The sequence below is a fragment of the Pteropus vampyrus genome, unplaced genomic scaffold (genome assembly GCF_000151845.1).
Source record: "Pteropus vampyrus isolate Shadow unplaced genomic scaffold, Pvam_2.0 Scaffold51, whole genome shotgun sequence".
In the NCBI taxonomy this organism is placed as follows: domain Eukaryota; kingdom Metazoa; phylum Chordata; class Mammalia; order Chiroptera; family Pteropodidae; genus Pteropus; species Pteropus vampyrus.
The window spans coordinates 5,349,227-5,363,846 of NW_011888832.1; the positions used below are offsets into that span (position 1 = coordinate 5,349,227).

Here is a 14,620-nt window from a genome sequence, read left to right on the forward strand (position 1 = left end):
GAGGTCCCAGGTACCCAGCTCCAAACGCTGCAATTTTTAAAGGAGGATTAGGCGAAGCCGCCTGCTAAAAGCGGCCCAGAGAGGCCAGAGAAACTCTAACGGGCTGGATGTCAGGAGAGAGATTCTGCTTAGGATTTAGTGTGGCTGCGAGCGAGAGTGGTTTAAGCAAATGAGCAGCTGATTTCTTTCTCGTTTGACAGTCTCGATGCAAGTGTCCAGGTGTGGGATAGAATTCTGTCCCTTTAAGTCCTCAGGGACACAGGCTTCTTGCAGCCACAACGCCATTTCTAGGGTGTTGTCCTTGTCATTGTCCTCATGGTCCAGAATGGAGGCTAGAATTCCAGCCCTCGTATCTGCCTTCCAGGCAGCAGAGTGGAAGAAAGGATAGAGGGGAAAAGGGACGATGGGAATAAACGAGCTAGCTTTTAAGAAAGGAGCTGCCACGAGACACTTCCTCCAGAAGTTAGCCGCAACGTTTAGTTGCAAAGGAGTCTGAGAACTGCGGGCTTTCTCCCTGAACCCGAAACCAGAGTTTCCATCACCAGGAAGGGAGGGAGAACGGATGCAGGGGAGCGACCAGCAGCCCGTGCGCAGAATCCAAGGGCGGAGGGTGCGGTCGCCGCCGTGAAACAGCCGCAAGTCAAGAGAGGTAGCTGCTGAGACGCCCGTCGGATTTGGGAACGAGAAAGTCAGTGGCGACCTGGTAATAATGACAATTGTCCACCTGACCCCAGAGCCCTTGGTCCTAAGCCCTCTCCTTTTTCCAGAGGTGGCGTTTGGCAGGTGGGTGGGGCAGAAAACAGAGGTGACGGAGTGGAGGGCATCGGGGAGAGAGTGTGGCAGTGCAGACCTCAAGCTACCGCAGGGCAGCGGGGCAGGGGAGGTGAGCCAGTGACGGAGACCCGCATGTGTCGGGAAGAACAGAGAGGGACTCTGAGGACAGGAAGACGGGAGAGAGGACAGAGCGGGAGATGCTCAGACAAACAAAAGAGTTAACAGGGAAGGCCTCCGTCTCCGGATTCGCGGAGGAGAGAAAGGGGAGGGGGAGGGGAGAAGAAAAGACAAAAGAAGAGAAAACCCTGCGTCCCTAACGCCAAAAGAACCACCTGAAAAGCTCAGAAATTCATGCCTGGTTATGCTGTAAATATTAAAAAACCAAACTGCAGTAAGTAAAAGAAAAAATAAGCCCACGTCGGCTCACGCCCTCGGTGCAGGGCTGACGTCGGGGTCAACCACGGGAGCCAAGAGCCCCCCACGGTCCCTTCCAGTCTGAATCTTCCGCTGGAGACACGTGAAATGGTGAAGAGACGGGAACGGGTCAACCTCCCCACGCCACTCATTCATTCGTCCGTTCATTCATTCGTTCACTCATTCGTTCGACAGGCAGGTACTGAGTGTTCGCTGTGTCCTCGCCTCTAGGAGCACGGGCTGCCTGCTGGGGGCGAGGGCGGGAGACCAGGGCAGGCTGAGTGTGGTGGGCTGGGCGGCAGGCACGGCCCAGGGATCCATCCCCGTCCAGCTGTTTCGCTTGGAGAACACCCCCCGCCTGCCAGGGCCACCCCGCCCCACGGGGCCACTCTCCAGCAGGCTGTCTCCCCAGCCTCCAGGCTCCACCGAGCCCCACAGCCTCCTTGGACCTCGGATGGGCCATGCGCTGGGCTGGCACTGCTTCTGCTGGCTCCAGAGTGTCCTTGTGCCCATGCAAGCTGTCTTCCCCATGAAGAGCGAGGGCTCCCAGGGGGAAGGGGCTGTGGCCCCTGGGGCTGACCCGCATCCTGGCCTCCAGTCCCAGCCCCCCACCCGCCTCGTGGCCCCTCCTCTCCCTGCCGCCCCCATCCATTTCTTAGTTCATAAAAATCAATTTCTGTGCCGTTTCTGCCGTGTGCATAAAAGACTGTGGCATCAATTAGCCTTCGTCCTCTCTCTCCCCCTTCTCATTTTCTTCCTCGTCTTTTCTGGAAACCTCTTTGTAGGGAAAATCTCATATTTCAGCAATTTGCATTATCCACACACTCAGCTTTGAAGTTCTAAGTTATGGTAAGAAAAGGACCCACTTATCTGCCCATAAAAAATGTTCAAAGCTTATAAATTCCCTGAAACAGATGTACATTATCATTGGATTTGCCTTTCTTTTTGCTAGAGCATGCCTAATAGAGTTTCGGCCGCCCCCTGGCCCCCGGCCCCCGCCCCCTTAGCATCTTGTCTCCACAGAAGCCCGCTCCCCACTGGGCCAGCCCGACTTCAAAGGTCCCAGGCTGTCTGTGAGAAGCGAAGCACAAAGTGGGAACATAGGGGCCTTTTAAATCCCCCACGTTTAAGTCAATATCATGCCTGCCTTCTTCCCCCTCTCCTGGCAGAGGGACATAAGTCGGCCGTTCCTTTTCTGCCTTCGGGAGCCCGACTCGGCAGTGACCAGAGAGGAAATCGAGGCCTCGTTCTCCCCCCGTCTGTCTGTCTTTGCCCTCGCATTCTACCCTGTTTTACTCTCCGTTCCTTCCCCACTTAAGGAGCCGCCATTGGCTCTTGGACAGCAGGGGAGGTGTTGCTGGTGCCGGCTGTAGACTAGCAAGTGGATCCTTAGCACTTTTACGGCCACTGTTGAGTCTAATGATGACAGCCCCCTCCCCGGGCACTGTCTGCAATCCCTTCTCCACTAAGTGGCCACATGGTCACATCCTGTCCCACCCCCATCCCCCGGCTGACCCTCCAACCTCTTGATGTTTTTTTTAGAATAATAAACTCTCCACCACGGCCCCCAGGCTCCGCCCACCCTGGGGAGTCCCCTTGCTGTCGCCCAGCTTCACTGGCCTCCAGCAGTTCATCCAGTGGCCCACCCTCCCTCCCACTTCAGGGCCTTGGTACCAGCTGTTTCCTGCAGCTTTTCACCTGGCTAATTCCTCCTGTCCTTGACATCTCTCCACCTAAACGTGTCTTCCTGGAGGGGCCTCTCCCACCCGCGATCTCAACCGCGTCCACTCTGTTATTCCCTCACACGACTCCCCAGAAGTCATCACAGTCGATAATGATGGGATTTCTGTGTGATGGCAACCAGCCCCCCACAGGGCTGAAACCTCTGTGAAGGTAGGTAGGGAGTGTGTCCGTTTAGTGTAGTGCTCAGCATGGTTCCTGACACATAGTAGGTGATCAGTAAATACTTGAAAGTATGGATGGATAGAGGGTAGGATGGGTGTAGTCCAGGCAAGGGCCAGCTGGGCCTGAGCAGGACCTCCCTGGGCAGTCGGTACCGGGTTCAGATCACCCCGTACTCTTCCCAAGCCTTGAATGAGCTCGATTTGGGCAGCTCCCTGTCACCGAGAAGCGGTCAGCCCCCAGAGACTGACTCGCAGTAACAAAACGGCACGGCAAGAGTGAATGAGATACTCAAACCCCATCTCTACAAGGAGGGAAGGAGAGAGAGAGAGAGGGAGGGAGGGAGGGAGGGAGGGAGGGAGGGGAAAAAAGGTCACAGAGACCACACTAGAATATTCTGGCCAGGAATCTCTGAGCCAAATCACAATCAGATGCTGATTTTTGCAGACAGTCAGAGGAAATGGAATCGGGTGACCTCAGTGAAGATGGCCAGGGGCCCCTCTCCATCTGGAGAGAATCTGGCCAGGGGACTTTGCCGCTCAGAGCCACGCAGTACCCTGACTGTGCTGGGAGCCCCCCGGCCGAGCCCAATAGCACTGCCTCCTTCTGCCAGGCCACACAATGCAGCCCCAGTACATCCCTGGTTTTCAGTCTGTCCAGATGCTGCCACCCCTCCCTTGGGGCAGAATCGTGTTAATGAGCCTGATGAGGGATGCTGGGAGACGGGGGACCTTGGAAGAAGGGGACACTCCCTGTCTTATGAGTCCCATCCGCAGAGCTGTGTCGAGTGCTGAGAACAGGCCACACGCCCGGTCTGGCTTGGGGCCGGGTGGGAGGCCAGGAATGTGCTGTGGTCAGTCGCTCAGCAGACACTTAACAAGCACCTATCTGTGCTGAGCCTTTGCGATTACAGCATAATCTGTGGTGAACACGACAGTGCTTTGGTGGGAACAGATGTTAGCCAATCGGAGGCATGAGCAAGGACCTGCAGTCAATCCTGATTATCCACGGATTCTTTACGTATGAATTCGCCTGCTCACTCAAGCTTGTTTGTAACCCCCAAATCAATACTCACGACTCTTTCACGGTCATCCGCGGCCATGCGCAGAGCGGCTCGATGGGCACGTTCCCAGCTGCCGTCCAGCGAGGCCACGCTCTGCCTTGTGTCCGCTCTCACGTGATAAACACGTGTGCTGGCCGTGGTCTCTTTAGGGCCACGCTCTTTGCAATTCGGTGCTTTGTGCTGGGCTGACCTCATGTCCCCACGCGGGCAGCTAAGGCCACAGCCTACAAAAGGGGCCTGCGAGTTGGCCGGGGCTCAGCTTGGGGAAGAAGTGTCAGTTCGTTCTACGTACATGCGTACGTACGCACGCACGCACGCACGCACGCACGCACGCCGGCAGTCTTGATCTCTAGAAAGGGGAGGAGTCAGCCTGCCCTGTCGCTTTAGTTGTTCAGAACGTTCCGCCAAACTTTCGCTGGTTTCCAAGGCGGAGAAAAAGACAATACGCAATGAGAGTTTTTTTCTTTTTTAAAGCTAAATTATGTCCTTTTTTGTTTTGAGTTTTCCTTACACAGGAAGAGACTGCAGTTTTCTTTTTTTTTTTTTTTCCATCTTATTTAGCAAGGCTGTGTTGCTTTCTCAGACTTTTGTTTGAAATGTTACCGCTTTGTAAAACTTCACAGTCAAGGCTCGGCAGGCAGGAGGGCGCCATCAGCCCTCCAGCCAAGTAAGGGACACAACCCCCAGCCCTCCTCCACCCCGCTCCTCTATCTTTCATTCCCTTTCTTCCGTTTATTGACCACCTACTGTGTGCCATGTCCTAAGGAAACAACCGCACAGAAGTCCCTGTCTGCAGGGGCTTTACAGACTAGCAGGAACGGTGCTGCTGACCACCTCTGTGCCTGGGAACCAATGGAATTGGCTCCAGGAAGTGAAGCCTTGTTGGAAAAGAAAAAATAGAAAAGATCAGCTTTGACGAACTTATCCAACATTTTGTGATAAAAAAATATCGAGAAAAGAGTTATTTTCGTGGAGCAGCAGGAAGGCAAAGCTCAGGGTACGGGTGGGGGTGGAGGCTGGCAATCCCTTTTTGCTCAGGGTCCCTTAAGGCCTTGATGCCACTCTGCTTGTCATCCTGAGATCCGGTGGCCCAGGGGTCCAGGACTTCTCTCCTCCTCCAGCGCTCGTCCTGGGACCTGGCAGTTACTCCCCAGGCTGCCTGTGCTTTGGTCTTTCTTCAAAGCCTCTTACACCCGTCCCTACACACCTCTTCCCTGCAGACATGGAGGTTTGGGAAGGGACGGCTGGAGGCTCTGCCCAGGTAGGACCCCCAAAGCAGAACCTGGTAAAGGCAGAGCAGAGCCGACATCAGGTGGGAACCAGGCCTGGGTCTAAAGCACAACAAAGCAGGACAGCTGGTGTTTGCACCAAGCTGCATCACCAAGCTGTCCTCGACCACCCGCATGAGTCTCTCAGGAAGCAAGGGCCCCAAAGCGAAGTGGGAAGATTGGGAAGAGGCCACTTACATCTCCCGAGAGGGTCAAGGGAGGAAGGAGGCTGTGTGGTCCTCATCCCAGGAGTCAGGGGTCACTATGAACCTGGCCTGGTTGGAGGACACCCCCAGGAGTCTCCCTAAATTTGGCTCTCTTCAGGTGCCTGTCATTTTACCACAAGGGGAGGTGGGTCAGCTAGAAAAAGACCTCGGCCCCACAAGCGGGACTATTAACGGGATTCTCCAGTCCTGTCCTCCAGTAGGGCCACGGCCACCGGCTGAGACATCATGAAGCATTTTGCATGTCCCAGGTGGGGCAGGGGCCAGTGAGCTCTCTCTGACTCCCGACATCCTCCTGTCCATACTCCTTACAGCAGAGCCGCTGGGGTTCCCCCTGCTTCACCCAGGCTCAGCCCGCAGGGTTAGCAGCCTGTGGTCTACAGGTGCAAGTCCAACCCCTCTTCCTGGGGCAGGGAGCTTGTTAGAAGCACCGGTCCCTGCTCCCACCCTGCTCCCACCCCCGGACCCAAGTAATCTCATTTCTGGGGGTGGGCCTGGGTACCTGCATTTAATATGCCCCCTGGGAGAGAATCTTATGGCCCCTGAAGTTAGGAATGTCCCTAAAGGGCCCTCCGAGGTCATGGGAGCAGGGCTGGAGGGGGGACACGCAAGGCTCTGGGCATTCAGCCTGGCTGTCCAGGAAGTCACATGCGAGTCTGAAACATCTTGGTTCCTGGGCCACCCCTCAGACCAGTGAACTGGCCTCGTCAGAGGTGAGGCCAGGCACAGTCTCCCCAGGTGCTTCTGCAGCACCCAGAGGACAAGGACGACAGGTTGTGGGCATCCACCCAGCCCTCCCCCACCCAGGTCATCAGGCTGGTCTCCGCCAAAGGCACGTCTGGAGGGTCTCGGGTCAGGGTAGAGACCTTGTGGTCTCTGTCAGGCTCATAGGTCTAACACACCAGGATTCTTCCACTTTGACGGGAGACAGTGGAGGGGAGAGGAAACCCATGAGCTGGCCTGCTGGACGTGGCGTGTCAAGGCCAGCCCCTGCCATGTCTTTCTCAAGGTCACCTACTAGAAAATGGGTTTCACACTCATCCCCTTTCTCATGCTAAAGGAAGGTGCTGGTGTCGAAAACCCTGTTCAGGGAAATACATTAACCAGTAAAATCATTCTAGAGTCCCTGAGAACACGGGTTGGGTTCAGAGCTCTGCTGGTTTGGGAGAGGTGACAAGACCAAAAGCCAGATCGGAGCCCCAAACGAGGGCATGACTGTAGAGAAGTGACACAACTTTAATGACTGGGGAAGGGTGCCCTGGGCACAGCATTCAGGAGGCACTAAAGCGTGTGGCTGAACCATCCTTATTGCCTGCAAAACACAGCCACACTCACAGGCCTGGGGGCGCCAAGACAGGCTGGAGGGCAGACGCTGGGGCTGGACTGGACCAGAGCGAGGCCACCTGGCGTGTTTTGGGGCAGGCCCTCCTCAGGCAGCCCTACTTTCCATGAGGTGGTGAGGGCGGTGATGGTGGGGTGGAGCATCTCAGCCTGCCTGCACCAGCTCATCTCAGGGGTGCCCTTTCATTCGCCTGAGTGCTGACGGGTCTCACAGAAGCCGGGTTATTAGTGCAGGCACCTGACAGAAATGGCACTCGAGGTGCAGGCAGCTGCTCCCGCCTCCTGCCACCTTCAAGAGAGCAGTTCCCTCGGGGACCCAGTGATGATTTGACATCTAAACGCGGAGAAAAAGGTGGGGGGAGGGCAAAAGAAACTGCTCCCGGCTATTTCCTTTGCCAAAAAGTGTAATTGGCATGGCTGGGTGTGAAGTACACGACCCCCCACGACCCCCCAGCCTCCCCAGAAGCTGGGAGCTGACCATGCGTAAGACTCAGCCCGCCGGCCGCCTCAGCACACCAGACATCCTCAGTGCCCGGTGACAGATCAGCAGAAACGGGACATCCTAGCACCAGCCAATGCTGCGTGCACGTGTTTTGAGGCCAGCAGAGCAGAGTCCTGTCGCCCCTGAAACTTCCCCAGGCCCCAGATGAGCAGCAGCCCCTCTGGAATGGGTGTCAGGAGACTTGCAAACAGGACAAAACTCACCCACCCGCAGCCTGCAGGAAAATGTGCCGAAAGCCTCTTGAGGAGCGGTTGACTCCTGGTTCCCACGCCTCCCCACCCCACCCCCGGCGTCTCTCCCTCCCTCTCCTCCTTCCTTTTCTCTCTTCCTCCTTCAACTCCTAATTATTTGGTACGACGTCCTCTAGAGGTCATTTACAATAGCGGCCAATTCGAAATCACACGGGCTCTTGAACTCAGCAGTTCCGCGGTACCACTCTGTCGCCATTGCTCCTACTGAGGGGTACTGAGGCGAGCCATGCACGGGCCCCATGGTGACACAGGCCCCAATGTGTGTCATCTGTTTTTTGCTGGGTGAGAGACTACACGCCTGTCAGGAGGGGGCAGGACAAGGCAGGGACAGCCTCAGAGCAGGAGTCTGAGCAGCTGTCAGAGAAAAAGGGACAGAGCCATGGGACCCAGGGGGACAGATCTCCAAATACATTAGGTCACAGAGAAAAAGGGAGGAAGTATGAAAACTATGCTGCTCCTTGGGTAAAAATAAAAGGGTGGGGCGGGAGGGGGATTAAGCAGTAACTGCAATGTTTTCTTTTTCAAAAATAGATCTGAAATAAATATTGCAAAATGTCAGCATTTGTAAAATCTGGGTGGTGAGTTTCCAGTTACTGTTGCACAATGTTCTGTTTCAAACTTAGTTAGAAATATTTTTTAAATGAACAAAACAAGGGTGAGGGAAGAGATGAATAGGTAAAGCAGAGGATTTGGGGGACGGTAAAAATACTTAATGTGACACTCTAATGATAGTGCCATTATACACGCATCCGAACCATGGGATGTACAAAGCCTAGAGTGAACCCTCACGTAAAGTGTGGACTTTGGGTGATGATGATGTGTCATCCTTGGTGAAACATGGACCATTCTGACGAGTCATATTGATAACAGGGGCGGCGGGGGGGAGGTGATGTGTGGGGGCGGGGAGTATTTTTTGTTGTAAATCTAAAACTGCTCTGAAAAAGTCTTTAAAAATTTTTTTTTTAATTTAAAAACTTTGAAGTCTTTTAAAGAGTTTAGAGAGAATCTAAGGGTTTATACAATGTGAAAAAAATAAAATTTAAATGGGGAGACACCTTATATAAACGCATTTATTCTTGGCAGCTAATGCTTTCACAATGTTCCCATGGGTTGGGCATAGTTTTAAGCCAGTGATTTCTTATAGCCACCCTGTGAAGTAGGTGTCTTACGATCCTCCTTTATGAAGAGGAAACTGAAGCTTGAGAGGTACAGTTTACCGCCTGAAGCACAGAGCACCAAGAGAGGAAGTTGGGATTTGGACCCAGGCAGCCTGTCCCCAAAGCCTGTGCTCCCAACCGCCATGCCACACTGAATGGCCCTAGAAGGTGGACTCGGGACGCTGGAGGAAAGTGTACTTTTTACTGCACATTTTTTTGGTACTTTTTGAACCTTTTACATGTGCAGGTTACTATTTTTCAAAATGATTTTTAAAACAAATCCCAGTTACCAAGAAGTAACAGCTTCCCGACAGGCGTGGGGCTAGGGAAGGCAGGACAGGCCCTCCTCTCAGAGGCGAGCGAAGGCTCTAAAGCCACCAGGCCACAGAGAGGCTCCCTGTGTGGACCCAGTTCCTGGGTCGTTGCCATGGTTGCAGCAATTCTGGGCCGGGGGCACCATTAGCGCCCCTCCGCTCAGCACCCTTCCTCTCTTTTCTTCTGGCACAGACCCCGCCCCTTGGTCATAGGTTGGCCATGTGACCCCAGGCGGGCCACGGTGATTGGCCCAGGGATAGCTACCGACTCTGAGCCCAGCCAATCAGAGCCCTTCTCTGGGCTTCCCCTAGTCGAAGGTCCTCTTCCATCTGGTTGTCGGGTCCAGAGCGCCAGCAGCCCCAGGCCACGACAGAGCAGCACGTCGTCGTCGTCGTCGTCGTCGTAGTTGGGGTAGAAGTGTAAGTCCAGAGAGCAGGAGACGAGAACCAACGAGTCGCCGCTTCCTTCACACCCTGGATCCTGCCGTCTCAGAGCCAGCTCCCTCCCTCCCTCCCTTCCCGCTTGGGTTACATCCCCACCAGGCTTGGATGCCCGAATGACAGAAGCCTAAGCGAAGCCCAAGGAGCGGGGAGGGAAGCCTAGAATCCCAGTTCTGCCACCTGCTGTGTAACCTCAGCCAGGTTTAACCTCTCTGAGCCTGACGTGCTCTCTGAGCTTCCCTTGGCCGCCTCGTGGGGCTGTCACGAGGATTATCCATGTTAATCCTGACCCTGGCACGCTGGTCACTACCATTAATGACATGGTGAAACAATCAAGCCCGCTGTCTTCAAAAATTATACCTTGCCAACCACACCGAAGCCAAGCCAGAGGCTCTGAAAAAGTGGGCAGTGGCCATGAGACTGAGCAGCAGAAAAGCAGACAGCTAAAGTCACTCTCCCTCCGTGTCCCTCCAGACTCTGCACTCCCTCGCTGCCCTGGAAGATGCCTTCATGTTCCTCACCAACAGCCCGCTGCCCTCTGGGTGCTGACAGCGTCAGCCAGGGAGGCCTCAACAGGCTGCAGGGTGAGCAAGAGGGTGAGGCCAGGTTTTCATTTCCCTGCAGGGTCCCCACAGGCTGGCTGTACCCCTCAGGTGACAGTCACTCACCGGTCCTTCCGGTGGCTCCCCTTCCCCTACCAGTCTGTCTGTTGAGAAGTGGCACCCCCAGTGCTTGCCCAGGGTGGGGGGGATCTTTCAGGAGGCTTTGCCCACACTTTGTAAATATTCCCTTTATTAAAACTCTCCTTAAACAACACAGTGTGAATGTGTGTCATCTGTTTTTTTGCTGGGTCCCCAACTGGCTGATAGTGGCGTTTTCCTGGTCTCCCCAGGCCCTCATCAGACAAAAGCTGGCTCTGCAGGAGACACTACTCCAGGGACCTCCTCTGGCCACTGACCCATTTCCCTCCAAACTTCTGTACCCCGGCGGGCCTCTCCCAATCCGTCAGACCCAAACTCGAGAAAGGACCCCGATGAGACAAGTGACTATTCGCATCTGAGATGGCGGCCTCAGAAGGACGCACACAGGATCACGTCTGGGCTGAGGTGTCTCAAGAAGCAAACCACTGATTTCAGCACGCCAGAAAAAGTACCTGAGAGTGTATATTTATAGAAAGATACAATAGAAATGGACAGATGGCATCTAGCTATGGATACAGAAAGCGCTGCTGGAGAAGCACATTGGTACGCGTGTGCGCCAACGAGAGCACACGCCGTTTCCACATCTCCGACACAGCCAACGACGCATGACTGCTCAGGCGTGGACAACCACGCTGGAGTATGTGGCTGGTTCCCTCTCTGGAGTCAAGGGCGAGCTCTAAGGTGTGTGTGCGTCTTTCTAAAGAAGCGAGGAGAAGGAGGGAGAGGGAGAGAAGTGTATTTTTCTGTGCTCCGAAGAGAGGGCGGGACCAGCTTGGGGCAAGGGCGTGAGCTCACCGGAAAGGTGGGAAAGAGAACTCCAGAAAGAACAGCTCAGGTTCCTAGGTTGGGACATAAAAACATGACAGCCAGGAAGGTCGCACATCTGCAGTCCGCTGGAATCCGCTGTAGCACATGACAATCGGTTAAGGGCAAAATAAAATCAGAATAATACTAAGAGGTAGCAGCTGTTTATCTTCTCGGAGATTTCGAGGGTCTCTGGAAGCCGGGCCAGGTAAGGGTGTTCTCCTGGAAGAGACGGGGAGGGGCAGAGTCCTGGCCAAGGGCTCCCCCGGGGCTGGGAGGGGCGTGGGCCTGCTGGGAACCCGCAGCGGGGAGCCCCCCGGGAGCCTCTGCTGTCTACGGGCCATCCCAACAAACCCAGAGTCACTTCTCGGGAAAGTTATGCAGTCCCCGCAACATATAAATAAAAGTTTAGTTCTGTGTTTCCATATATCTTCTACATGGAGGCTAGCTGAATATTAGTGGAGTAACAATAATTATTAATAACAATAATCATCATAATAACAATAATTAATAGAATAATAATGCCTGGGGGAGGGGGAGGGGATCCTTCATGTGGCGGGGGCGGGGCTCGGGGGGCCCTATGTCTGGTAGAAGTGGTGGTAATGGTGGTGGTGCTCGTGGTGGTGGTGATGCTCGTGTCTCTGGACCGCCTGGCCGGCCGGGCTCTCATACACCACCACGGCGGGCAGCTCCCTCAGGTGGTCCCGCCCCACGACGGTGCTGCCCACGGCCAGCGGCGCCTGCAGGCCCCGGCACCCCGGCTGGCTCTCCTTGGCTCGGTGCTTGTGCTTCTTGTGCCCGAGGGGGGCAAGAGTGGGGAGGAGGGCCGGGCTGGCGGCCAGGTGGGCAGAGGGGGACACTGCAGAGACGGTGGGTCCCAGAGGGGCTTTACTTCTTGCCCCTCTGGGCACATGGCCCACACCCACGCTCTTGCCCTGGGCCTTGGGGGACCTCACAAAGTGCTTGCCCCCGTCCTGGGTGACCCGGAGCCGCTGCTGGACCTCCGAGGCCTTGGCGAAGGGGGCGTCAAGGAACTGGAAGGAGCCTGGGTCCGCGCCTTGGGGCTTTCGATGTGGGACGTGGATGGCTTCTGGCTCGTGGGAGCGAGATCGAGTGGGGTTGGAGGTGCGGGGGGGCAGTTCTGACTTCTGGGCCACTGACGGAGAGCCTAGGAACCAATGCGACAGGTATTTCATGAGCACCTGCTATGCGCCCCAGAAACGATCCCTCTCTCCAGGTCACGAAGCCTGATTAAGGCCAGCTGTTCTTCATCAGAGTCCCCACACCTGCACTCCTCCCTGCCTCGGAGAAAACCATTCTGCAGTGGAACTTGCCATCTGCTAAGCGAAAAGAACTGGATCTTGGCTAAGTCCTTAAAAATAATTCTCCTCCCTAGAGAGAACTGCGGGAGGGAGGGAGGGAGACAGAGACAGATAACTATCTGAGGTCATGGGGGCAAGAAAAAAGCCGAGGGGAATATTCCTAAGCTTACAGAGGTAACCCACGGGGGAATTAAGAGGTAACCCAGGAGGGGAAGGGAAGAAGGGATCTGGGGGTGAAATTCCATGAGCTACCTCTTCATTTATCCCAGCAAGAGCTAATAAACACGGAGCAGCATCTCGCTTGGTGAACTGGGGTCCTCATCGGAAGAAAGAGCGGGCGACGGGAGGGCGGGTTGGGGTGCGGCACTCAATTCTTTTGCTTTCCACCGTATAATGAGCCCTCAGATACCATTTGATTTGGTTCACTTTGTGCACGTGCATTTTAATTTTTATAAATGTTTTTAACGTCATCTCCTGTCTTTAACCTGTCCAGTCGAAGCTGCTTCTTCCCCCAGACCAGGGGGAACGGTGACCACCACCCGCCTGGCCCAGCTGGCCACGCCCTCCCCTCACCCCACCTTACCAGGCCCAAACTGGGACGTGTAGTTTTCTATCCCGGCGAGATCTAAGTAGTGGTTTCTCCTCTCAATGTTCTCATCCACACAATGGTGGTAGCAGCCAGGCTGCTCCAGGCGGCTGTCACCCTGGAACCTGTCGAAGGCAAGTGAGCGGGTGGGCGCTGGCCCCTGGGTGGGGTTACAAACACGTCTGGACCCTTCGTTCATTTCCTTCTGGGCCTCGTAAGGGAAGGAGTGACCACCTCAGCACCCTGTGTCCCCATTTCCTCCCCTGCCAGTGGAGACAGAGACTCCGGCCTGGCCTCCCTGGGCCTTCCGCTAGGACTAGATAGGGACTTAGCTTTGCACAGGCACAAAGCAAAGGACAGGGGTCACCGGTGAAATCTTAAGGATGCCCCAAACCACGCTCCTAACCGCGCGTGCCTGCCACAGGCAGGCAGCCCAACTCTTGCCTCGGTCCCCAGGGAGTGTGGGCAGCAGATGCCCCCAAGACACTGAATGGAGGCTGGCAGACTCCGTAATCTGCCCCAAAGCCCAGAGTGGGCTTTCCACATAGGTACTGACACATCCTCAGGTCTCCCACGGGACCGCTGTCCGGCAATTACATTATATCACTGTCTGCTCGACGCCTGTCTTTACACAGTCTTTCTCCTCCCTCCGCCTTTTCCTTCCCTGCAGTTACAGAAATAACACCAGGGGAAAGGGACTCGCAACCCTACAACCCCTCACCCACAGTTCTGAAGTCCAAAGAGCCTGAAAACAAAGATTTTTCACAACCCATTGGGCAGCCAAGCCTGCCCGAGACAGATGGGAAGGTACAAGTCTTTACCTCGCTTAGTGTGACTCTTCATACATCTCCCTGCACAAATACCACTGTGCGCCAGACCCCGAATAGAACTCATAGGAAATACACTGGGAGCACCTTTCCAAACCGACAAAGGCTGAATTCCAAAACCTACCTGGCCTAAAGTGTTTTGGATAAAGCAATGTAGACCTATATTTATTTATTTTTTTAATTTAGTTTAGAGGGGTATTATTTATTACTTTTTTTTTTTAGTGGAGATTTGTGAGCCCGTCCTCTGAAATCACCGCCCTCCGGAAGAGAGCAGACGGGAGCCTCTACTCGAAACCCCTCAGGCGCAGGTACACAGCAGGTGCTCAATACGTGCTGCGCAGGTGCACGGGGCCGCCCGTCCACCCGCCGTACCTGAGCGGGGCGCGCTGCTTCTTCTCCCAGCTTCGCAGCTCCTCGGCGGGCTTGGTCTCCGCCCTGGGCCTGGTGCCCTGCAGGTCTGAGTCCCCCCCCAAGAAACAGCCAGGTGAGCCGTCTGCTCCCGTGCCCGCTGGCCTCCCGGCCCTGCCCGGGTTTCCCGAGCTGCTTGGCGAGGCGGCCCTAGCAGCCTCCCGACGGCTCTGCGGCGAGGCTTCCCAGAGCCAGGACTAGACTGAGGGGTCTCGCAGCTACCGTCCTGCCCGCTTCCCGCCCAGACTCCTGAGCTGGCCCTCCAGCCCCGGCCCCATCCCGACACAGGCGGTTCCTACAGCTGCCCCTCCAGCGCTCAGG

The 14,620-nt window shown here is 55.4% G+C and overlaps 1 protein-coding gene across 1 annotated transcript in view; it reads right to left on the minus strand.

Annotated features, from left to right (window-relative positions):
- Nucleotides 1-10,801: 10,801 nt before the first annotated feature.
- NKD1 (naked cuticle homolog 1) overlaps nt 10,802-14,620 on the minus strand; it is a 149,143-nt gene continuing 145,324 nt past the window's right edge. The window contains exons 8-10 of the mRNA XM_011360187.2: nt 14,264-14,348; nt 13,062-13,189; nt 10,802-12,324 (exon numbers count right to left, since the gene is read on the minus strand). Coding sequence (XP_011358489.1) covers nt 11,735-12,324; nt 13,062-13,189; nt 14,264-14,348 — 803 coding nt within the window. The 3' untranslated portion in view covers nt 10,802-11,734. The remainder of the gene's footprint in view (nt 12,325-13,061; nt 13,190-14,263; nt 14,349-14,620) is intronic.